The 24,641-nt window shown below is 36.4% G+C and overlaps 1 protein-coding gene across 3 annotated transcripts in view; it reads right to left on the bottom strand.

Annotated features, from left to right (window-relative positions):
- POLA1 (DNA polymerase alpha 1, catalytic subunit) overlaps window positions 1-24,641 on the bottom strand; it is a gene marked incomplete at both ends in the record, with an annotated part of 345,550 nt that overhangs the window by 149,313 nt on the left and 171,596 nt on the right. For all 3 annotated transcript variants that reach the window (XM_080718511.1, XM_080718513.1, XM_080718512.1), the window contains 2 exons: window positions 21,330-21,461; window positions 23,165-23,343. In XM_080718511.1, the coding sequence (XP_080574637.1) occupies window positions 21,330-21,461; window positions 23,165-23,343 (311 nt within the window). The remainder of the gene's footprint in view (window positions 1-21,329; window positions 21,462-23,164; window positions 23,344-24,641) is intronic.

Genomic DNA, 24,641 nt, shown 5'->3' with positions numbered 1-24,641 from the left:
AGAGACGGTGCTCCTGATGTTGATAAAGAATTTCACAAAGTGGGATGTCAAGAGTGGTGGGGTGTGGCTCTAAGACAGAGGAGAGAGCAGAAGCCAAGGGACAGAGATGGGCTCTCCGAGGAAGCTCTCCAGTGCGGTGGGGAGATGGCCTGCAGGGAATAGGACAAAAAAGAAGGTGGGCTCAGGACTTAACACAATGCTGCAGACTTTGATTCTGTAAGAAATGAGTAGGGTAGGCTTAAACCAGAGGGTAGGTTTTTAAGCTGGAAGATGACATTCCACTCTGATTTGGGAATAGACCAAGCCAGAGAGATCAATTAGAAATCTAAGTGTGAGATGACCAAGAAATGAATTAAGGCAGTGGAAATGGAGAAAAAGGCAATGTGAAAACAGGTATACACATGACATCCAATGTGGGCAATCTGCAGGCTTGTTATCCCAGATTGGGAAACACTGGAAGGTATTGCTTTGTGTACCTCACAAGAGTAGAGGAACAGATTATGTAAGAAAATGCTGAATTGGGCACAGTAGTGCGCTTCTGTAACCCCAGCTACTCAGGAGGCTGATGCAGAAGGATCACAACTTCAAAGCCAGCCTTGGCAACGCAGCAAAACTCCTTTCCAAAAAATAAAAAGGAGCCGGATGTGGTGGCTACATGCTTATAATCCCAGTACTTAGGAGACTGAGACAGGAGGACCACAGGCTTTCAGCCAGCCTCAGCAACTTAGTGAGACCCTATTTCAAATAAAATATGATTTTAAAAAATAGGAGTAAGGGTGTAGCCTGGTGGTAGAATATTCCTGGAGTACCACACCCAGTATCACAAAATAAATAAATAAATAAATAAATAAATAAATAAATGGTTGAAGATGGAGCTCAGTGATACCAAGTGCTTTGCTACTGAGCTGTACCCTGAGTACTTTTTATCTGATTTTGAGACAGGCTCTCTTCAAGTCACCCAGGCTGGTTCCAAGCTTAGCATCCTCCTGCCTCAGCTTCCTGAGTAGCTAGGAGTAAAGGCATGTGCCACATGGTAGGCCACTGCAGTTCGTTTTGTCATCTGATTCCTATAAGCACTGGGAAATGAAAAATGCAGCCTAGAGATTGCCCCATTTTGACTTCTGAGCCCTGTTCATGAAGTGCTAGGCCTGTACAAAACTAGGCATTTCCTAAAGATGGGAAGCTGAAGGTAGATTAAAAAAAAACCTACGGTGAGTCATAGTCAAGGTTGAGAGGGTGGTTACAGGATTGTAGATATCAGAATTACTTTAAAAGGCTGAAAAGACCATAATTGCTCAGTATATGCAGGATCAGATAATGAAATGGCATCATCATATGGGAGTTCTCCTAGAAGAGACACAGGGAAGATGACATTTCCATACACCAATACTCCTCCCTTAGTTTTATAACTCATATCCACAACAGAGAAGAGACAAGGCTGAGCAATGCTAATTATCTGCCATTAGTCAAGTGTCAGCAATACACCAGAATACTTAATAAGGATGGCAAATTCCCACTTAAAATGTGGAAACACTAAAAAATGCAAAGGGATTTGCTTTCATAAAATTATTTGATTAAAAAAGAATCCTGTCTTAGAGCCAGAAATGGTGGCACATGCCTGAAATCCCAATATTTGGGAGGCTGAGACAGGAGGATCTTAGGTTTGAAGCCAGCTTCAGTAACCTAGTAAGGCTCTCAGCAACTTAGCAAGATTCTGTTTTCAAATAAAAAATGAAATAAGGCTGAGAGTGTAGCTTCAAAGTAGAATGTGCCTGGGTTCAATCCCCAGCACTACAAAAAAAAATTCTGCTTTACAATTTATTTTCCTTTTGATTTATAAGTACAAATTTGACTTTGATATAGATATAAAAGTATCTCTTTTATTTTCCTATTCTCATATGTAATGAATAGAAATCACATTCTGAAATACCCAGTGGTCTTAATACATTACATTAGAAATCATTAACATGTGTTTTTTGAAAGGTTTAGAAATCACACGGGAGGAATTTGAAAAATAAATATTGATGCCTTGTCTACATCCCCAGTAATCCTATTCTTCTATATCAGAGAAGGCTAAGTCATCAAATACTCTAAAAAACACCTTCCCAGGTGATTCTAATGTGCACCCAATGATGACATCCACTGTCTTTGCCTGGAGAACAGACTAAAATATACTCAAAAGAAAGAAATGCTGGAGTGAAGAAATTCCAAATATGGCATTCTTAGAATGTTCCATATATCTTGACATGTTCCTTTGGTTTTCCATACAAAATTTTGAATCTTAAAATTGCTGGGGCAACACCAAAATTCCCAGTATGTAAGTACTTAATTCCCGATCAAGATTTGCATCTTAACTACCTATACTCATACAATATTAAAATTCAATATTTTTTGTTTCCTTTGAAAATAGCTTTACTGTTTTGATAAAAAGCATTACATATCTACTATGAAATACTCAACTAGAAAAAAGCAATGTGGAAAAATAACTTTAACCACTCAGATATGATTTTGCGATATATTAAACATTCAATTAAAAATCTCTTAAGCAATTGGGCGTGGTGGTACACACTTGTAATCCCAGTACTTGGGAGGAGGAGACAGGAAAATCACAGTGACCAGCCTTAGCTACTTAGTGATGGCCTCCGCAAATTAGTGAGACCCTGTTTCAAAATAAAAAATAAAAACAGGGCTGCGGATGTAGCTAGAATATAGAATGCCCCTGAGTTCAATCCCCAGTACCAGAAAAAAAGAAAAGAAAAGAAAAAAGAAAAAGATACCTTTCATGCTAATGGGCATGATGATGCATGCCTATAATTTCAGTACTTCAAAGTTTGAGACAGGAAGATCAAAAGTTTGAGACCAGCCTGAACAACTTGGTGAGACTCTGTCTTAAAATAACAAAGAAAAATGGCTGGGGTGTGTAACTCAGTGGTTGTGTACCCCTGGGATCAATACTTAGTAAAACACATATACACACACATACACATAACACCTCTAAGCACATATAGATATTTATATAAATGTATAATTTTACAAAAGTAACATTATTCATATAAACTGATACCTTCTAAACTTGGCTTCATTATATATTTAAATATTTGTGCCAATAAATATGAATTTGCAAAACAAATGTTAAGATTGCATATTAACAATACACTTATGTAGACTATTTTAACATATCATGGGTGCTCAGTAGTCTGCTGAAAACCAAATGTTTTACCTGTAACATTAAGAACTACAGAAATACTAAAACAAAAATTATATAATTTTATTTCAATAGCCTAGGGAATAAAGTTGGAAACCCAAATATAAAAGAAATGTAACAAAAATGATCTTCCAAAAATGATGTCTTAAGTGTCAATCTAACAAAATATGAACAGGACTTATATGCCAAAAACTATAAAAATGTTAATGAAAGGAAGAAATCAAAGAAGACCTAAGTAAATGAAGAAATAGTGTTCACAGGTTGGCAGATTTGACATAATAAAGTTGTCAATTCTCCAGAATGATAGATTAATACAATTCCATTAAAAATCCTAGGAGGACTTTTTGTTGATAAAGACAAGGTGCCTCTAAAATTTGTATGAAAATATAAAAATAACTAGAATAGGTAAAACACTTTTGAAAAAATATAATGTAGGAATCACACTACACAAGACTTACTCTTATAAAGCTACAGTAATCAAGGCTCTGTATTGGCAAATGGATAAACACAGAGTTCAATGGAAGAGAATAGAGAGTCCAGAAATAGACCTATACAAGTATGCTCAAATGGTTTTTGACAAGGGCACAAAAGCAATTCAGGGGCGGAAGGACCGTCTTCAGTAAGTGGTGTTGGAACAATTGAACTTAAGTAGACCAAAGGGAAAAATGAACCTTGTCTTAAGCCTTATACTCTATATAGAGATTAACTCAAGATGAATCAAAGATCTAGGTTATAAAATATGAGTTCTTTATCTGAGACCTAGAGCATCATCCATAAAACAAAAAATTAGTATGTTGGGCTTGATCATATCTTAAAAGTTTTGTTTTGTGAAAAACACAATTCGGAGAAAAAAGTGAACTATAAACTGGGAGAAAATATTTGGAAATGACAATATCCAATAAAGGACCTGTATCTAAACATATTAAGAACTCTCAAAACTCAAAAGTAAAAGCAAACAGTTAAAATAAAAATGGGGTAAAACCTGAAATACTTCAAAGGATATCAAGTGGATGCATGAAAAAATGTTCATCAGTAGCCATGAAGAAAATGCAAATTAAGACCACAGTGAGATATTAACTACACCTATTAAAATGGTTAAAATAAAAAATACTAATAATATTAAGTATCATTGAGGATGCCTGATAATTGGAAATCTCATTATGCTGCTGCTGGGGATGAAAAATTATACCACCATTCTGAAAAATAGTTCAGCAATATCTTAAGTGGTGAAACATACACTTATAAAATAAATATGAGCCAACAATCCTATTCCTGGGTATTTATTCAAGAAAAACGAAAGTTTATTCTCACACACAAAAAAAACTGTATATAAAATGTTTATATAAGCCAGGCGTTGTGGCGCATGCTTGTAATCCCCGCGCTTGGGAGGCTGAGACAGGAGGATTGCGCAGGTTCAAAGCCAGCCTCAGCTACTTAGTGAGACTCTCAGCAATTTAGTGAGACCCTGTTTCCATATAAAGTATAAAATAGGTCTGAGAGTACAGCTTGGGGATAGAAAGCCCCTGGGTTCTCCGGGCGTGGTGGTATAAGCTTGTAATGCCCGCACTTGGGAGGCGGAGGCAGGAGGATTGTGCAGGTTTGAAGCCAGCCTTGCTGGTTTAAGAGACCTTGTTTCCAAATAAAAATGTAAAAATAGGTCTGGGAATGTAGCCCAGAGGTAGAAGGGCTTCCAGGAACCCCAGTACCACAAAAAAAAAAAAGTTTATATCTGCTAAATCTATAATTGCCTCCAATTGGAAACAATCCAAAACCTATCAATGGATGAATGGGTCAAACAAACTAATATATCCACACAATGGAATACTCAATAATAAAAAGGCTGAATTGTGTGAAAAGATAGCTGCATACTGTATGATTCCATTTTTATGACATTCTCAAAGAGAAATCTCTGGTGATGAGAAGAGAGCACAGATGACAGAGCTAGGAGTGGGAAGGAGGGTGAGATAAATGGATAGCAGGAAGGAGTTTTTGAGGGTGATAGAACTGTTTTGAATCTCAATTGTGGTGGTGGGTACGTGAAGCTATCTATACATGTTCTCAAATTTAAGAACAAATTCTGCTATACACTTGGGTAGGCTAAAAGGGATGCATATTTGAACAAAGAAAAGTTGATTTATTTTTTTAAATACTTAATATCTAGGTTTAGTTTCCAGAAAAAAGGAAGAGTGAATATAATTATGAGGGGTGGAACTGCTGCTGATAGTACAGGGGTTCTCTCTGCCTTACTGACCCACTGGAAGGAAGGAATGAGTTCACGATATGACTTGGCTTTCTTTCCCAAATCCAGAGAGCTAAAACATCTCATGATTAAACTCCAATGAAAATTTTTCTACAATGTTTTTTTGGGGAGGGAATTGTACTCAGGGTTTCATTTTATATTCAAAGATCAAGTACCTACATACCTATTGCCAAACAAGTGAACACATAGGTTACAAAATTTCATTCTGCTTATCTCTGTGATTGACAGCCTATTCAGTATGGTGGCAAATGGAAGACGATGCCAGAAAGTACAACACTATTCTCTATCTTGAGTGTTGGAGTAGTTACACAATTTTATGCATTTGTCAATACCCAGAGAATTGTATACCAGAATAAATTGTATGTAAAATAAAAATAAATTTTCAAAATGCAACCAATACCCCAGCTTTAAACAATATATGCTCATTATAGAACACTTATAACAGAAATATAGACTAATACTCAAATCACCCATATTTCTACTATTCTAGATAATCACTAATAATATTTTTAGTGGTTTATTATTCTAGTTACTTCTTTGGGTGCATGTTTATTTTACCACATAATTGAATCATTCCTTAGATACTAATTTGTTTCCTCTTTTCCTCCCTTAACATTGCTCTGTATCTATTTTCACAAAATATTGATTCAATTGGTTACATATACTCCCTCACTGATATAATCACATAATTTAATTATATAATTTAATAATCATTTATTGTTACATATTTGAGTTATATCAAAATTTTTACTATTATAAGCAAATTGTTCGTAAGGGTATATTCTTAAACATACATTTTGGGGTATATTTCTTTAGGGTAAATTGGTAGAGCTGAAAGTGAAGCTTCTGGGGTCTACAAAGTTAGACTTATTTTCAAAATATTACTAACACAGGATTGGGCTTTTTGCTCTTTTAACATTTGCACTGATGGCACAAAAATCAATGATGGGTAAAATGTCATCAATCAGGCCGGGCGTGGTGGCGTATGCTTGTAATCCCCGCGCTTGGGAGGCAGAGACAGGAGGATTGCGCAGGTTCGAAGCCAGCCGCGCGCTGGCTTTCCAAATAAAAATGTAAAAGTAGGACTGGGAGTGTAGCCCGGAGGTAGAAGGGCTTCCAGGAACCCCAGTACCACCAAAAAAAAAGTCATCAATCAAAATTAAATTTATTCATCAAAACTTAACATCAATCAGCTGGGCATGGTGGTACATGTTTGTATTATCTATCAGCACTTGGGAGGCTAAGATAGGATTGCAAGTTTGCCATGAGCCTCAGGAACTTGTGAGGTCCTCTGCAACTTAGTAAAACCCTGTTGCAAAATAAAGAATAAAAAATCAAGGACTTCCGGGAAGATGGCGACCAAGAAAAGCAGCATTTATGAGTCCTGCTAAAACTCGATCTCTGTTGCCACAAAATCAGCACTTTTCATAGCCAGAAAACACCATCAGCAGAGGAAAAAAAAAAAACCGTAAACACAAGGGACAGAGAAAAAAAAAAGACTAGAAGAACAACCAGAGATCAAGCCCGCAATGCAGCAGCGGAGGCCAGCCGGCACCATCTTCCCTCACAGCACCAGACTCCAGAGAGGAAAGGTAAACAAGGAGCTGAAGTGATCAGCTGCAGATTATTAGGATGTAATTCAGCACTTCTTTCAGCACAATGAACATCTAAAATTCCCAGTGGCCAAGCTCTTCACGCCTTCCAGGGACTCAGAACAAAGCTCAAAACCAGAAAAGAAATACGCCAGCCTCACAGCCGAGGGCATAGCAGTGGTACCATATTGCCAGCAGTGACAGCGAGTTCACCGTGCCCCGCCACAGCTCCAGATCTGCATGCACAATAACCCTGAGTAAAATTGCAGCCCAAAAAGGAGAAATCTCTGTACTGCACTCCCAGGGACTTGCGCAGCTTTGATAATCTCCTTGGGTCAGGTATTTTGCAGTACAACCCAGTGAAGGAGTAGCAGTGGCAGAGATACCACACCCTAGTCTCAGCTCCCCATGGGAAAACGCCCAGCCTGGCACCCCCACGGTCTCGTGCAGCCTTGATTAACTTCCTGGGTATGAGACTGTGAGATACAACCCAGTAAAGGAGTAGTGGTGGCTGAGAGTACAACAGACTCTAGATACAGAGCACCCTAAGTGAAGTCATAGTGACCCAGGGAAGGCACAAAATTCTGAAATCATGGAAAAGAGGAAAAACAATAGAGCGATAAATGCCCACAACTCCATATTATCAGAACCTGACAACACAGAAATTCAGAGATCTCCAGAAGATCAAATCAGGAATATAACTGTCGAAATAATACAGGACTTTCGAAAAAAAAAATTTAGAGTCTAAAAGAAATAAAGGATGTGATCATTGAGGTAAAGGCCTCAATTCAAAGTATAAACAATTGATTAGACCACATGGAGAATAGAATATCGCTCCTAGAAGAGGATCACTCCAAAACCGAATGCATAATTTCTAACTTAGAAAAAAAAATCAGATAGCAGGAATCTGACATTGAAGAAATATGATCCCATTTTAAGAGAGCTAACCTAAGAATAATCGGAATAGAGGAGGGTAAAGAAGGTGAAACCAAAGGGATAAATAATCTCTTCAAAGAAATAATAGCAAAAAAATTTCCAAACATAGAGCTAGAGGTCGATACACAGGTCCAAGAAACTTATAGAACTCCCTTTAGACGGGATCAGAGAAGAGGATCCCCACGCCACATAATTGTCAAAATGACCAATGTGGAAGCCAAGCAGAGAATCTTAAAGGCAACAAAAACAAAAGGCCAAGTGACATTCAGAGGCAAATCAGTTAGAATCACTCCAGACTTCCCAAACCAAGTCATAAAAGCCAGAAGGGCTTGGAGTAACACACTACAAACTGAAAGAAAACAACTTCCAGCCAAAAATTTCCTACCCAGCAAAACTATCTATCAAATTAGATGGAGAAATAAGAAGCTTCCATGACAAAGAGAAACTGAAGGAATTTATGTCTTCAAAACCAGCGCTAGAGAAAATACTCAAAGAGATTAACTACAAAAAAGAAATAGGTAATACAAACCAGAACCAGAGACACAAGATTTTCCATCCAGCAGACAACTAAGCAAAGAAGAATATATTCATGTGTTTATATGTTAAAATCTTTGGAGATTCATTATTTATTTCAGTCTTTTACCTATTTCTAAGTTGTATTGTTTGCTTTTATTGTGCTAATTTTTAGGATCCCTATTTGGAATATTAATATACCTTCAGATATAGCATTTGGAAATATTTTATCCCATTCTATCAGTAACTTTTAACTCTGTTTACACCATCTTTGGATGTATAATATTTTTTTAGGAAGTTTGTTTATTCTTTTGTTGCCTGTGCCTTTGAAATCATATCCAAGAAATTACCGCCAATTTCAATGCTGTGAAGTGTTATGACCCAGGTTTTCGTCTAAAAGTTTATAGTCTTAATATTTCCATGTAAGTCTTTTATCTATTTTGAGTTACTATTTGTATATGGTGTTAGGGGGCCCAATTTTATTCTTTTTCCATGTAATTATTATTTTTCAACAATATTTAGTGAAAAGATTATTATTTCCTTCACCAAATGTTCTTGGAAACTTTATCAAAAATAACTTGACCATATATGGAAGAATTTATTTCTAAGCTTTTTATTTTACTCCACTGGTTTATATATCTGCCTTTATAGTAGTACTACACTGTTTCAATTATTGTAGCTCTATAAAGTTTGAAATCAGAAAATGTACATCTTCTAGCTTTGTTCTTTTTCAAGATTGTTTTGGGTATTTAGAGTTCATATTTCATGTTAGGATAGATTTTTTCTGAAAAAAAAAAATAAATGTATGCTAGTTTCACCTAAAAAAAAAAAGAAAGAGAATCCTCTGGTAAGAAAGAAAGAAAAAGAAATACTGAAATGTTATCTCTAAGTGATCAAAAGTTTGATATCAGATAAATGAATCTGTTATGTGAGATTATCATTGTTAATTTTTGGGTAGGGGCTAACTGGGCGATGTGTGCATGTATGTCTACACAAGTTTTTTTTTATTCCATTATGATATATGAATGCAGTGCAGCAATAAAAAATTTTAAAAAATCAAGCTGGGGTAGAGCTCAGAGGTAGAATGCCCCTGGGTTCAATCCCCAGTAACACACACACACACACACACACACAAACTTAACATCTCAAAGTGGTGGCTCCAAATTGTACTTTTAGGGATTGTATTCCTCGCCACTGGGTGCTCATATTAACAAAAAAACTAAGCCAGCTTCACTTAAGGATGTCCTTGAGGATAGAGTAAAACATTATTAAATTTCAACCCCTAAATATATATCTATTATTATCATCAGCCAAGGTATCATAGTTCTCTCCAGGGAAAGTACTTGTGTAACTGTCTGAGGTGAAAGCTGACTTAACTACTTTGTTCAAAGAATACCATTTTTACCTGAAAGAATAACTGATAGACAAGCTATGGTTTATTCAGACCTAGGTATCTGGAAGGCATTTTCTCAAAAATGAACCAAGTGAGCCTGTCATTTTAAGAAAAATCATATGACAATATGTGTTACTCATGATAAAATTCCAGCTTTCAATAAGTTTTCATCGAAATATCTGTATCCACTACCATAAGCTCAACAGTTCCCCAATATTAAAAGACTTTTCTAATGAGACTGGTAGTGATAGAACAAGTGTGATTTTTTTAAAAATTGTATAATAAACTCTGTTAACATTTGGAAAACTCTATAAGCCAGTGAACTGATTTTTCTAAATGACCAATGCATGATGCTACAAAATCATGCCTAGGCAAATTATCTCCTCAACATGCAAGGCAAAGCAATGGATTTTAATGTAGTAGAGTACAAAAAGATACTTTCAGGCTCCACACTGCAAATAACCTTGGAGAAACCACCTCATCACAGGTTTGGTGTAGTGACAAAAAGAGTACCAGCAATTAACAGAAGGGTCTATTAAAAATACTCCTTCATAGCCGGGTGTGGTGGAGCATGCTTGTAATCCCAGCATTTGGGAGGATGAGACAGGAGGATTGCAGCTCAAAGATAGCCTCAGCTACTACTGAGTGAGGCTCTTTGCAACTCGGTGAGACCCTGTTTCAAATTAAGGTTAAAAAACAGGGCTAGGGGTATGTCTCAGAGGTAGAATGCCCAGGGTTCCATCCCCAGGACCACACACAAACACAAAAATACTCCTTCATAGCTGTGTGAAGTAGAATTTTATTTTTATTTATTATTATTTATTTATTTATTTATTTATTTATTTATTTTGCAGAACTAGGGATGGGACCTAGGAACATTCTACCTCTGAGCTACACCTTAGCCCTATTTTTTTGTGTGTGTGTGTATGTGTGTGTGTGTGTGTGTGTGTGTGTATGTGGTACTGAGGGTGGACCAGGGGCTTTTCTTTTCTTTTTCTACCTCTGGGCTATACTCTCAGACGTATTTTATACTTTATTTGGAAACAGGGTCTCTGGAAGTTGCTGAGAGCCTCACTAAGTAGCTGAGGCTGGCTTCGAACCTGTGCGATCCTCCCGTCTCAGCCTCCCAAGCACTGGGATTACAAGTGTGTACCACCATGCCCGGCTGAAGTCTAATTTTATTTTATTTTTTTAAATTTTTTATTGGTGCTTTGTAGTTATACATCTTAATGGGGTACAATATGGCAAAGACATACATGCACATACCACTCATTTAGCCCTTCTACCATTCCCCTTCTCCCTGCCTCTTTCTCATGTTGGTTTAGTTGAAGTCAAATTTTAAAACAACAGATCACAAGAGAATGTATACAGAAGGAGATGGAGATATGAAAATCCAACTGTCCTCTAAGCCAAACATTAGATTGCAAAAATGTGAAACATTACCACTGTTCTTAGTAAATTATGATTTGTAATATGTAGTTAGGTCGTTTTTTAAAAATTATTTTATTGGTGCATTGTAGTCATACATCTTAATGGGGGTACAAGATGGTAGAGACATACATGCACACATCACCCAATTAGCCCTTCCTCAATTCTCATCCCATTCCCTACCCCTTCCCGCCTTCTCATGTTTGGCTTAGTGATTGACTTTGATATGTTTGTGAATGTACGTCATGGACATTAGGGACTTTCTCTCTTCCCCCTCCCACCACCCTCAGTTAGGTCGCCTTATTTGTTCATCTATAGTTTCTCCTTCTTCGTCTAGAGTTCCTCCTATGACCCATTTTCTCCATAGCTTCAACATATTAAGGAGAGCATCTGATTTCTTACTTTTTGTGACTGACTAATCTCACTTAGCACAATGTACTCCAGTTCCATTCATTTCCCTGTAAATGACATTTTGTTATAATAATTTATTGTTACATGGGTTAATACTCTGTTAATGTCTCAGTTTTCATTTATGATAAAATCCTGATATATCAAAATATATGTGTCTATGTATATAACCTACATAAATGAAAACTCTTCAGCATTTAAGAGTATGCAGGGGTCCCAAAGACTAAAAGACTTGAGAACTAATGTTCTTTACTACTGCACATACTCAGCAACAGAAACTATTTTTTCTGGGAAGTCTTAACCAGGCGTCTCTTGATTTTGGACATTCTTTTGGTCTTTTTTTGCTGATCAACACCTGGAGTAAGTGGCTCTTGAACATCACTTAGACAGACAGCTGTGGTTGATGGAAATTGTCTTCACATTATTAGCTGTGGCTTCCTCCACGTGGTTTTTAAATCCTTAGTATACATAGAGGCATAAATCCTGGACAGTTCTTTTTTTTTTCTAGGTACTTTTTGCTAAGGATCTTGAACAATTCTTTGCTGGGAGACTACAGCCCTGCTAGGCTGGGCCAGCAAATCACCCACCTCTCCAGAAACATCAGGAGCTTCTCAAACAGCCAAGGTGCCTTGAGCGCCTGTGCAGCATGAATGAGGCTGGGGACCTTTCAAACCCACTCAAAGAACTATATGCTGCAGCAAGTAAAACTTGCCAGACAAGCAACCAAACAACCAACCAAGCAAATACTAGAGTAAATGCCAAGTGTCAAATGAGTTTTAAGCCAGGACTAAAAGTTAACACATTGCTTTTCGAAAGCAGCCTATGGCCAACATGCTAAAGTATTGGCAAAAGCATTTGGTAAAGCTACCCCTGCTTAATGCCAAGCATACAACCAACCATTTAGAAAAGTTGGGTGCTCTACTTTTTATCCTACTCTTATTTTTGAAAATTCAGGCTCTGAGAATTTTTTATAGTGCCTCACAAAGGCAGCTGAATTGCTGTTCTACCGAACAGAAACATGGTTATTCCATTTAATGCAAGACTAAGCTAGAGAGGATCATCTGAAAATTCACATCGGCAACTCTGCAAAGGCCGATTTCCACATGTGAACCATAATGTACACTCTCTGGGCAAACCAAATATGAAATACAGCCATCGCCGACGGTGCTCTCCTCTCTTGTTGACATGTGCAGCAGAGAACTGATAGTTCCGTTTTGCTCCTTGAAGTCAAGAAGGTCAATGGTGTGAAAATCTCACTTTTGAAAGGTTAAATGAAATCTGTTCTGGTTCAATTTCTTACTTTACTACAAGATAGTAGCTCTAGATGACTGGAGTCAGACCTGAAGTTGAGTTTTTTCTAAATACTTAAGGTTAGAGAAATCAAACTGAAGAAAGGAATTCTACTGTTTTGGCACAAATAGTTTTCTGTTTTTATCCACTTGTTTTTAGATATTTGACAACTTCTATGGCATTTCCTCAGCATTTCAAAAAGCCTCCAATTTTCCCTTCAGAGGTAAACTGTATCAGGAGTTACTGAAACCCCAGGTTCAAAACATGTGTTTTCCTTCAATGTCTGGACTATGCCATTGCTGGGTGGCTATAATCAGCCTTCTAGGCTCAATCCCTAGCCAGCCTTGTGATCTGACCTAGCTTGTAATGCTCAGGGCTCTTGTTCCATCCTTATGGGAGAGTAACTGCAGTTGAAGAAGATGTGTAGTTGGTAATCACAACCAGCTGTGTCACCCAAGATATTATGGAAAGAAATCTAGATTGGTTTCCCAAGTCTGGTCACAATCCTGATGATGCTATGTATATGACCTGGGTGAGTCACTTGATACCAATGACCACACAGAATACTGTGAACTCATTCAGTAAAATTTAATGAGCACACTACCCCACATTGGTAAACTAAAAGTGGGCGAAGAGGAAGCACAGTATGGCATATTCCTTTTTTGGCACTGGGGACTGAACCCAGGGACATTTCTGGGCTACAGCCTTATCCCTTTTCATTTTTTATTTTGAAACAGGGTCTTCCTAAATTGTGAGTCTTGCTAAATTGCTGAGGTTGGCCTTGAACACATCAATCTTCTGCCTCAGCCTCCCAAGTACTGGGATTACACACCTGGCAGTATGGCACCATTCTGACTGGTGAGAGAAGGAGAGTAACAAGAAGAAAGTCTCTTAAATGACACCTTAGAAAGACAGGAGCAGCAAGACTCTGGCCCAAATCTAAATCTTTGGGAGTTGAGTACCCAAAGGAACACAGCTGAACCATTAGTACCAAAAGGAACACAGCTGAACCATGTCTATTTGCTGTGTCTTTGATGAGAAAACTAAATATGTATAATGAGCTTTCTATTAATTTTTCTAAGCACTTTAAGTGCATTGTCCCAGATAGTCCTTGTAACCTTATGCACAAGGTATTATTACTATCATTTCATAGGCTAGGAAAATGGCTCAGAGAAGCTCAATAACTAGCCCAAGTTACAGACAGAAACTCTAATCTAGGAGTTTTGAGTATAAACTATGAGGCCAGTAGTGGTTGGTCTGATAATTGGTACAAGTGAATGCCAAGCTCTTAGAATACAGGGAAAGGTAAGATAAGTGTCATGTCTCTAACTGCCCTGACCTCTGACAATGAACTCAGGAGGGTCCATATGCCTATGCAGGGAATAGCATGGGCAAGGGAAAGCCTATGGTCCAAATCAGATCTTGCTGGTGGTACTTGGGTCAATCCTCAATAGACAACAGTGCTCTCTATGGTCTGGGAATCTCACAATTTGGTGGAGATCTAATGCTTGTTCTGTAGGATCATTTCTAGTTCTAGTTCTGAGCCTCCCTAAACAGGATCCTTGCTGCAAGGTTATGATTAAATGAAAAATCAAAGGAAGGTGTTTTGATAAATATAGTAGGTACACGTAATTTCTGAAAATTCTATAAAGGGAAGTCAGGTGGCATAAGGCTGCATCTGACCCTATTGGCTTATTAGAACTTCTATACAACAGCTGTATTATACCATAATAAACTGCTTGTGTGCCCTGAACATTTACCTAGCATATTCTAGGAAACTGGATTTGATCCATTATTCGCTTACATTTGCATACTAATAAATTTGTTTCAAATGAAATTCTGCTACAACCATTATCAAATCCCCTGTATTTTAGTTCTTTGGTGAGAATATTCCATGGCATAGCAGGAAAATGCTATACTCAACATTAGCTTGTTTGACCTAAATATCTAAGAAAGGCCACACATTTGTTAAAAAAAAACATACTGACTTTCCATCAATGGGCCCTGGTGTTAGAATATTGGTATGCCAGAGAGGCGGGGAGAGAATGGGGTGCGAACTGAGTAAGGGCTAACTGAGTGCGTCTACCATCCTGTACTGCATTAAGATGTATGATTACAATGTACCAATAAAAAAAGAATATTGGTGTGTCTGGTGTTTATGTTCAGCTTACTAATCAAATGGTGTGAAGGAAAGAGAAATACTAAATCTTAATATATTCTTTTTGTTTCATTTTAATAAGATTTAGGATGAGTCTTATGGGTTGCTCAAGCACTGTTGGGCAGCATGGATTGGGGTGCCTGTGAAGTTGAATGGGTGGGATGAATATCTATTGCTTTTTTGCATGCCTTTTGTACCACTTATAATTATGCTGTTAGAATCTTTACACAAAAAGAAAGCCAATTTATTCTTTTTAAATGTTCAAAATATAAATGCAGAAGCAAGGAAATAAACAACGATTCTAATATTGCTTAGAGTTTAAACTATTTTGAACTAATGTACCTGGGATACTCCTGCATATTGCAACCTATAACCTAAAAACTATCAGCCTACATCACCACAGGTAAGAAATGAGAAATTTTGAGGGTTATTGAACACTGAATATTTGTTGCAGAATAGCAGAGTTACTGAATGCTACTGCATGGTTCTAAAACTCACAGATGCACCTGCATGCTATAGTTTTGTTGAAAAGTGAAAGGCGATGATGATGAGTAGCCCCGTTAATGACTTACATGGGGATAGCGTCTAGGGCAGGAGACTGCTTCCTCTTTAACTTACCAGATTTATTTGTTAATTTAGTTCTGTGCATTCTGAAGGAAATGACCAGTCTTAAAGCACTGTTGTGCACCACAGATGCTGCTTGCTGGTGGTGCTAACTGGGTGTGTATTTCTGTAGAGCAAATGTTTCACTAGTATTTCACTCTACCGTCATTGGATATTTATTTATTCATTCATTCATTGCAGTACTGGGGATGGAACCCAGGGACACTGTACCTCCAAAGCCACACCCCCAGCCCTATTTCCTAGTCTTTTATTGGCATCAAAACAGGGTCTCACTGAGTTGTGAAGGGCCTTGCTAAGTAGCTGAGGCTGTCCACGAACCACAATCCTCCAGTCTCAGCCTCCTGAACTCTGGCATTACAAGCGTGTGCCACCACATCCAGCTCCCTCATTGTATTTTGGATAAGAAGCAGCTATAATTCAATTTCTGGCATAAGAACATAATGTTGACGGATGTTATTAATACCCTGGGTGTTATTTTTTAATGCCTCATAAAAGTAGAACCAAGATAAAAATATGGCATCTGCTATAATTAATCTATTATGAAGTAAAATAAAAATATGAGAAGAAAGCATGCGAAGATAAGCTAGGCATACACTTTCTCTGCCTCCTTATACAGTAGTAGTTAGAAACAGACTCTTCGGGAAGAACGCTGAAAGTACACTTAGGCCGAATGCTATGCTGCATCTTGACTAACATATCTAGTCAATGACTCTTGGCCTGATACTTGGTTTGAGGACAAAACAAATTAAGGATATTGAATTGGAGACCAAATACAGTAATCAGTGGTGAAAATATAGAAGACAGAATAAAAAAGGGCTTTGTCAATCCCTTCATGGCCTTAAAATATTGAGGAATTTCATGCTCAACTGAGAACCTAACATATCACGAATAAATTATCTGGCAGCATGATAGTTGCATTACAAGTTTAAAGAAAAATTAGAAAATTATGGCCTTTATTTGTTAGTTTCTTTGGTTATGTAACATTAAGATGAATACATTACTGAGAATGAGGGGCTGTGGCAGAGATCATAGATAAGACATGGAAGAAAGCCTTACTGCTGTCCTCCAAAAGTGTAATTCCGGAAAATTCTGATGTTACAAAGCCTATACCTAATTTCTAAGAAATGTGACCATAAATTATGGACCTAGCAACTACTCATGAGTTACCATATTCATGGTACTATATATGTGCCAAGCCAGTATTCATCTGTTAACTTTTTTCAGTGGAGGGTCAGCCCCATCCAGGGCAGCAGTAAATTAATGCTTAAAAATCACAGGGAAGCATCTAGGAAATGTTCCTTTACAAACACACTCTGTCCCACTCAAACACTTTAAAACCGGCATAAACCATCAATGAAAATGTAGCCTATTTGAGTTCACTACCACCCTTGCATCTTTTAGAGGCTACACCTTTAGAAATGATTCTCTAAGTATTAAAATGAGGGTTTAATGTACATTATAACTAACAGTACTTGAGATGAAAGTAAATGACCCACTACCCCCCTCCTAGGTACCAAGAGGGGTGGAATTTCTCATTTATCAACAGTCACCAGAGTAGGCCAGCATCTCAATCTCAGACTCTCTTCTGTGGCTTCTTCTTGGATGGTTGAGGGGAACACTTCAAAAATGAACCAGCTAAACAAACTTCCCAGCAGCACTTGACAGACCTACACCTATTCTTCCCATTTCCAAAGCAGTGGAGAATTAATTACCAGTTCTATGGATCTATTGTAAGTATAATAGACTAAAGAGCTATCACAGACACATTTATTGTAAAAGCACAATCCCAAGAGTGTCTAGTGGAGGGCCAAAACGATTAACACAAATGCTTTGTCAGATCAAAGATAAAACCTGCACCGCCCAATTGAGGAATGAATTAGAACAGTGGGTTATCTTTCAAATTAACCAGGGCAGTTAGTGAGGAAAATTTCATGAAAGTGTAATTCTTAGCCTTTGTGAATCCACACAGCAGGCATTCTGCCAGCTGACAAGATGATGAAATTTTCATGCTTAAAAAAGCCGTCTTCATTTCCCAATTTAGATTAGCTAGTGCTTCTCTCCGTGTCTGTGTGTGTGTGTGTGTGTGTGTGTGTGTGTGTGTGTGTGTGTTCTTCTGAAGTAGAATTTAAGGGAAGGGGAAACATGTATCAAATTTTTCACTATAAAAACTCAATCTTTCAAAAACAAACCTAAAGACTCAGAAATCAAGCTAGTAGTGTGTGTGTGTGTGTGTCTGTGTGTTTATCTGTTCAATCCTACCTTGGTACAAAGAAACCAACAAAGACCAGGGCAGAGAATAATTTTGAATTGGGGCTTTCTGTGCTATCTCAAAGTCTTTCAGCACTTCATCATCAAATCTCAGGACAGAGCACAAAGTTGTCTTCCTACTAAATAAATTAATATAGTACTCAAAAATATCCTTACACATTGCTTTGTCTATGTATACTGAAATTTAAATGTTCTAGAAAGTGAGAATTCCAGGAATAAAATCACTGCTAGATGCTAAGAGGAAAAAGTATCTTCTCTCCTATTAACAGAACTAATACTGCCAGGAATGGTACTAACACATGTAATATAGTATCTGGGAGGCTGAGACAGGAGAATTGCAAGTTTGAGGTCAGTGCATGCTGAGTTAGTAAGACCCTGTTCAAAATAAAATAAAAAGAGATAGGGATGTAGTTTAGAAGCAGAAGGCTCCTAGGTTCAATCCCTAGTACCTCAAAAAATAAACAAAGTAGCCAATATTAAAATACTTTAGCGGGGTGTGGTGGCGCACGCTTGTAATGCTTGTAATCCCTGTGCTTGGGTGGCGAAGACAGGAGGATTGCGCAGGTTCGAAGTCAGCCTCGCTGGCTTAAGAGACCCTGTTTCCAAATAAAATATAAAATAGGTCTGGGAATGTAGCCCGGAGGTAGAAGGGTTCCATCACCAGTACTACTACTAATAATAGCAATAGTAATAATAATAATAATAATAATAATAATAATAATAATAATTACTCTAATGTGGTTTAGATTCTCAAATACATAAACTTTAAAAATATTTGTTATAAGAGGCTTACTTATTTAGTACTATTTATGACTGAAGATAACAGAGTATGTAATATATATTTTCCAAATTTTAAGTGATTTAGGAGTATACTTTGTTACTCCAATCATTTGTCCTAATTTTCTTGACAACATAACATCTTAGTGATCTATGTTCCTTGGCAATTTATAATGTTTGGTCAAGTACTATATTATACTATCTTCCTAAAGTTTCTTCCTCTGGAGATAACTTCTCTCAGTGCAAGCTGACTTTCCTTGTAGTGATTCTAAAGACTAAATAGAGTTACTGAGACTATAGCTTTCAGTCCGAAAATGCTTTTTATTTCTAATGAGTAGTATTTTTATGCTACAAAATAGGAAGAAAACATTTTGGTAATAATATTGCTTCAACACACTTGGCGTATTAGTCCTCAGTTGGATTATCATCAGTATGACATATCACACTGAACTAACTTACTCAGTATCAATGGAGGCAAGACAACAAAATAAATTCAAAGCCATGTCCCTCTATTGGCAAAAGTTCCTTGAAGTCTGGAATCAGGAGGACAGAAGGTCTACCAATGAAGTAGGACCAAAAGGTGTATGAGCATTTTGTATAAAAGCTCTCATGTTGAAAATATTTGAAACATTTGCTCATCAGCACAGGACCATGAAAAGAATAAACAATGGTTTTCTTTGTCTTCCACCCTATCCCATGTGATTAAGATCAGAAAGTAGAGAAGTTATTTCCAAATTTTGAGGACAGTCATATCAATTTTCAACGTCAAGAGTGAAATGCGGGTATTTTTTTTGAGAGCCCTTAGAAAAGTCAATTAAGTGGGTAAAGTATAAGAAAAATGTTACTTACTATTAGTGAGATGGCTCATGGGCAAGGCAATTAAAGCAAATGCTCTAGAAACCTTGTGATAAACATTTATAACCAACACCACCAAACACATACACACACACACACACACAAACACACACACACACAAACACACGTTAGAAATCAGTGTTTCAGTTCAGGCACATTTCCAATTATACAAAAGATCACTTTTCTGCCTCCTCTCAACTTAGTCAAAACAAAGTACTTCTCCTTATAGAAAGAAATAAATGAGTTTCTTTCTAGCACTAACATTTCCATGAAGATTTTGATAGACTAAACACCGAGAAAAAACTCAGAATTCTTCCCAAGACTCAAGACTCACACTCTCCTCAATGAGGCTTGTAAATGAGAAGTTGAATAGTTTTGATTTGGGCTCTTCATGGAAATAAAGGCTATCTGTAGGTCACATTCATATGTGCTCAAGGTTTCATGTACTGCGGAATGTGACCTACAGATAGCCTTTATTTCCATCCAACTGTTCATTAAGTGCAACACCGCATTATTCACTAAAACTTTTGAGATTTCCCTAAAATGTAGTCATAATTATTATGTTTTAAAAATTCTTCAGGCAAACCTATTTGCTTTCTTTTTGACAAACACAATTATTCTATGCTCAAATCACAATATGTTTTCAGTCTTTATCCTAATGATTTAATACTTGCTTTCCATATAATGAGTCTCATTTCTTATTATGTTAAATAATCTCTCATGTTACATGAATAACTAAGGAAGAAAAAGTTGCATATTAACTAACATATACATAGGATGCATAGGATAAATAAAAGTCACGGGTCATACCTAATAGAATCTAAGCATTTTGGTTTTTTTTTTCCAAAGTGCTTTGTTCATATAACTTCTTTAAAGATACAATGAGGTTTCTAGTGCAAGAAAATTTGTTTAGATGCTAATGACATAATGAAACATTAAGAAATATCAAATTAGAAATGTGGAATTTAAAAATTTTTTCAATTTTAGCTTTTGAAGAGAAAAACTCTTAACTATGAAATGTTAGAAAAGAGAAAAAAAACTTTAGAGATTTCTACCTAATAAAGACAGTTCATTCACTGTTCTACAACTTTATTATGTTTATAAAAACCAGACACTCTCTTTAAAATCACAGATGAATTGCCTTTAAATTTGAAAGATGCTGATTTTGATTTCCTAGGAAGTGGCTTAGACTGTGACAAAACACAAAGTATTAGGTAGCGGATAGTTTATTAAAATCACTACTCATGATTTTATGACCCTACTTGTCGAAGACAGGCAATAATGACTTTCTTCCTTGTCTACAAAAGGATCTGAGGATGTGACCATGTAATTAAGGCATTTAGGTAATAACAAACAAAAACATTCATAATTATTCTCATTTTTTTCTTAAGGGCAAAATTTCACTATTTAAAATATAGTTCAGTAATGAAAAAGATGTAATGTCCATGAGAAAATCAAACTATTTGTCATGCTAAAATGTCAAAGTTCAAAACTTTGCCATATTTTTATTAATAGTATTTCACTAGGAATTTACTCCAATGTCTCCAAAATTCGTAAACACCAGTAAAACAAAAATTTAACCTCAAATAAGTATATGTAAAAACCTGATCATGAATACTTACATTATAGTACTTTTTAATGCATCGTCTAATGTCCATGGTCAATTTGTTGCTCAGCTGTACTGTAAAGGTCAGAGGTGAAGCTTTACATTCAATGTTACTGCAACGATACAAGCTGGGCTCCATACTAGATCCCTGTAGAGGTCAGGACAGACAAGTACACAAAAGGTTATTGCCAGGTTATAAAACGTTTTTGTACTTAGACTCTTACAAGCTTTCTTGTTGTATGATATTCTTAATTGATTTTATTGGTGAGTTTTAAACTCTTTTTCTCAACCACTTTCCTCCTAAAGGCTCCTTAAGTCACACATATCTTCTACTCTTTTGCCATCGTCATAATGGTGTACAAAGTCAAAGTCATAATGGCACACAAAGTCAAAGAAAATATCCTGAAATCACTGCTTTACATTCAGTACATAACAGACTCCAGGGATAAAACATTTTTCCCTCTGAATACCAGTGAAATCCTGTTACTAGATATAAACATCCTTCTAAGAGATACTGGTCAAAATTTTAAATTTCCATTAATTCCTTCCAAACCTTAAATTAAACCAAGAGCCCATAAGACTTCTGTTTGTATTCATCCTATCAACTTAATTTTAAGAATAAAGCTTAGAAAGAAGAGTTCTGTACCACAAAAGCAATATCACATACTGTACAATTGACAAGTCTGAATTTTTTCAGAAACTGGGGGAGGGTGGCAGGAGAAGTAGAAATCTGAAATAATATTAGTAGTTAGAGAAAACGTTTTGCTGTGTTGTGCTCTGTTTTAAATAAAGACAAAGCAAACGTAACATATAGGGAAACTGTTGGGGTTTCTGAAGCATTTGTTTTCCTTCTGGATACTTAAACATCTTGGTTTCCTGCTCCAATCTGGTACATAACCCTACCCGCCACACTAAGCAATTCCAGGTGGAAGAGATTTTCGAGCTTGACATCGGCTCTTCCACAGTTAGCCCATCTGCAAGTCGTCAAGGCTCCACGCAATTAACTATCTTATTTACAGCTGTAATGAAGCAAAACTCAAGGATTTAGCAAGTACTGCTGATCTGTGTCTGCCTCTTCCTTGCACTTGCTTCCAAAGACTGCTTTGTTTTGATTCAAAAAAATGCAAAACATCTGCTGTTTGTCCAAATTAACTTAAAATAATTACTTTTAATTTAGATAAAGGATGTCTTTTCTTTCAGTTTCAAGGTTTTATGCAGTCCTGCTGCCTTCTCATTTGCCAATGGCTAGTACATACACAACACTGCAGTGGAATCAGTAAATTGGCCACATTTCAAGTTCTGATCCAAGGTCAATGATACATTTTTTGGCAGTACTTCTGGAAAGAATGTCTCCCTGTGAATCTTTAAATGTCTGATATGCAAAGACAGCAGAAAAGATAAGCAAAGTACCTTTGTCAAAGAGGAAGTAAGTGGGATGTGTAAAGATAAACAAAAACTTTCCCAAAACACTTAGTTCCCATTAACTTGATTTAAAATAAAAGAATATTGCTCTAGGTCTTAATAAATGGGGGTTGGAAGTGGGGAAATACAGGTTACTAATTAAGGAATTACAATAAAAATAGTTTAAGATAACTAAAATTTTTAAGAGGTTCCACTTTAAAAGCAAGGTCATGCACTCCAGGAAGGCAAAAATAATACTTAAACACATTCACTTGAGCATTTTTAAGCAGAAATAAAGTTGTGAGAATTCACATGATGCTAAAATTATTTAGACACAAAAGTAACCTGTAAGTGGGCGTTTCTCCTTTTATATATCCTATAGATGGGGGTGATGAAATTTATACTAATTCAACACAAAATGAAAGAAAACTCAAAAAAAAAAAAACTAACCGAGCCATCAAAGACATTATCATATATATTCTCAGTTCCACATGCAGGACATGGACATTTGAATTTTTCGCAATCCCTGTATTTCTCTTCATCAGTGAGCTGTGCTGGGCCACCAAGTAGAGCATCATTCTCTTCATCTTTATGATAATGATGAACTCTAAATTGGGTGGGGTCTAGTCCTATAAAGTAGAAGAAAAAACAAATTCATAAGAACATTCATTTAACAAATGAAACTGTTATGTGAGATTATCATTGTTAATTTTGGATAAACTGCTATAATACTAGGTGTCAACCACTAAGCCAAGCATGGGAAGGAGGGATGGGGAGGGAACGGGGTGGGATCGGGTAGGGGCTAATTGGGAGATATGTGCATGTATGTCTAAAAAAGTATTTTTTACCCCAGTATGATGTATGAATACAGTGCACTAATAAAAAATTATTTAAAAATAAAAAGAACATTCATTTAAAAAACATCCCCCCCAAAGAAAACTCTCATATAAAATTATTTTAAATTTATATTCACACATCTGCAGCCATTTAAACTCAAGATGACATGAACAAGTGACTTATCATTTTATAAGTGATTATTTTGTAAATAAATAAGCAACTACAACAGTATTATCTATCCAGACATATGCCACTGAATATTTGGGTTCTGAAGCAACTACTTTTACAGGATGTTTTTTATTACTTTTTTTGTTACAGTGAAAAACTTCAAATAAATGTGCACCATTATTAAGAAAAACTCTCAAAATCAAAGTGTTACCATTAAAACTGCAAACAGGATAAAAATCCCATTAAAGAAAACAGATTCACTGTCATTACAACTCCTTCAAGTGCAGACACAACTGCTAACCCTGATTTCAATGCAGTGGTCGATTTCATCTTGGCTCAGTAGTTAACAGCATGTAGGTTGCAATCTAATTCAGTGGTTAAAATTCAGTAGCAGCATTTGAGACAAAATACAACATCTTTTTTTGGTGTTTGGAGTTCAGAAATTTAAACTATGTGCAAAAAAACTGGCCTACAGATTTTATAGGCCAAAATATCCCTGAGAGTCCTGAAAGTGAATGTATCTTCCATATTTCAACTGAAAAGCACAAGAAATCAAAGTAGTTCATGCTACCTTGTTTTCACAATCTATTTAAAGAAATATTTTTAGCCCATCCAATGTTGTATTCCCCTCTTCAAAGCACATCTGTCAAATTTAACTATTTACACCTACACTACAGTATATTCTTGAAATAATCACAGCAATCCCCAAAGTTCTAACCCTTTGATAAAAAGCTATCACTTATTTTGCTATAAGTAATATAAAATAGTAATTGAGCAAAAAGATCACAAATACCGAAAATATCTAAAAATCATCTTAAATCTATCAACAGCTGCACAGGCAGATAATCTAACAGATGTATTCAGAATTCAGCAGTAAAATTCTTAATCCTCCTTGGTCAGTCATCAAGTGACATCTGATAAT

Source organism: Muscardinus avellanarius (genome assembly GCF_963383645.1).
Source record: "Muscardinus avellanarius genome assembly, chromosome: X".
Taxonomy (NCBI): Eukaryota; Metazoa; Chordata; class Mammalia; order Rodentia; family Gliridae; genus Muscardinus; species Muscardinus avellanarius.
This window is presented reverse-complemented; position numbering and strand designations above follow the sequence as displayed.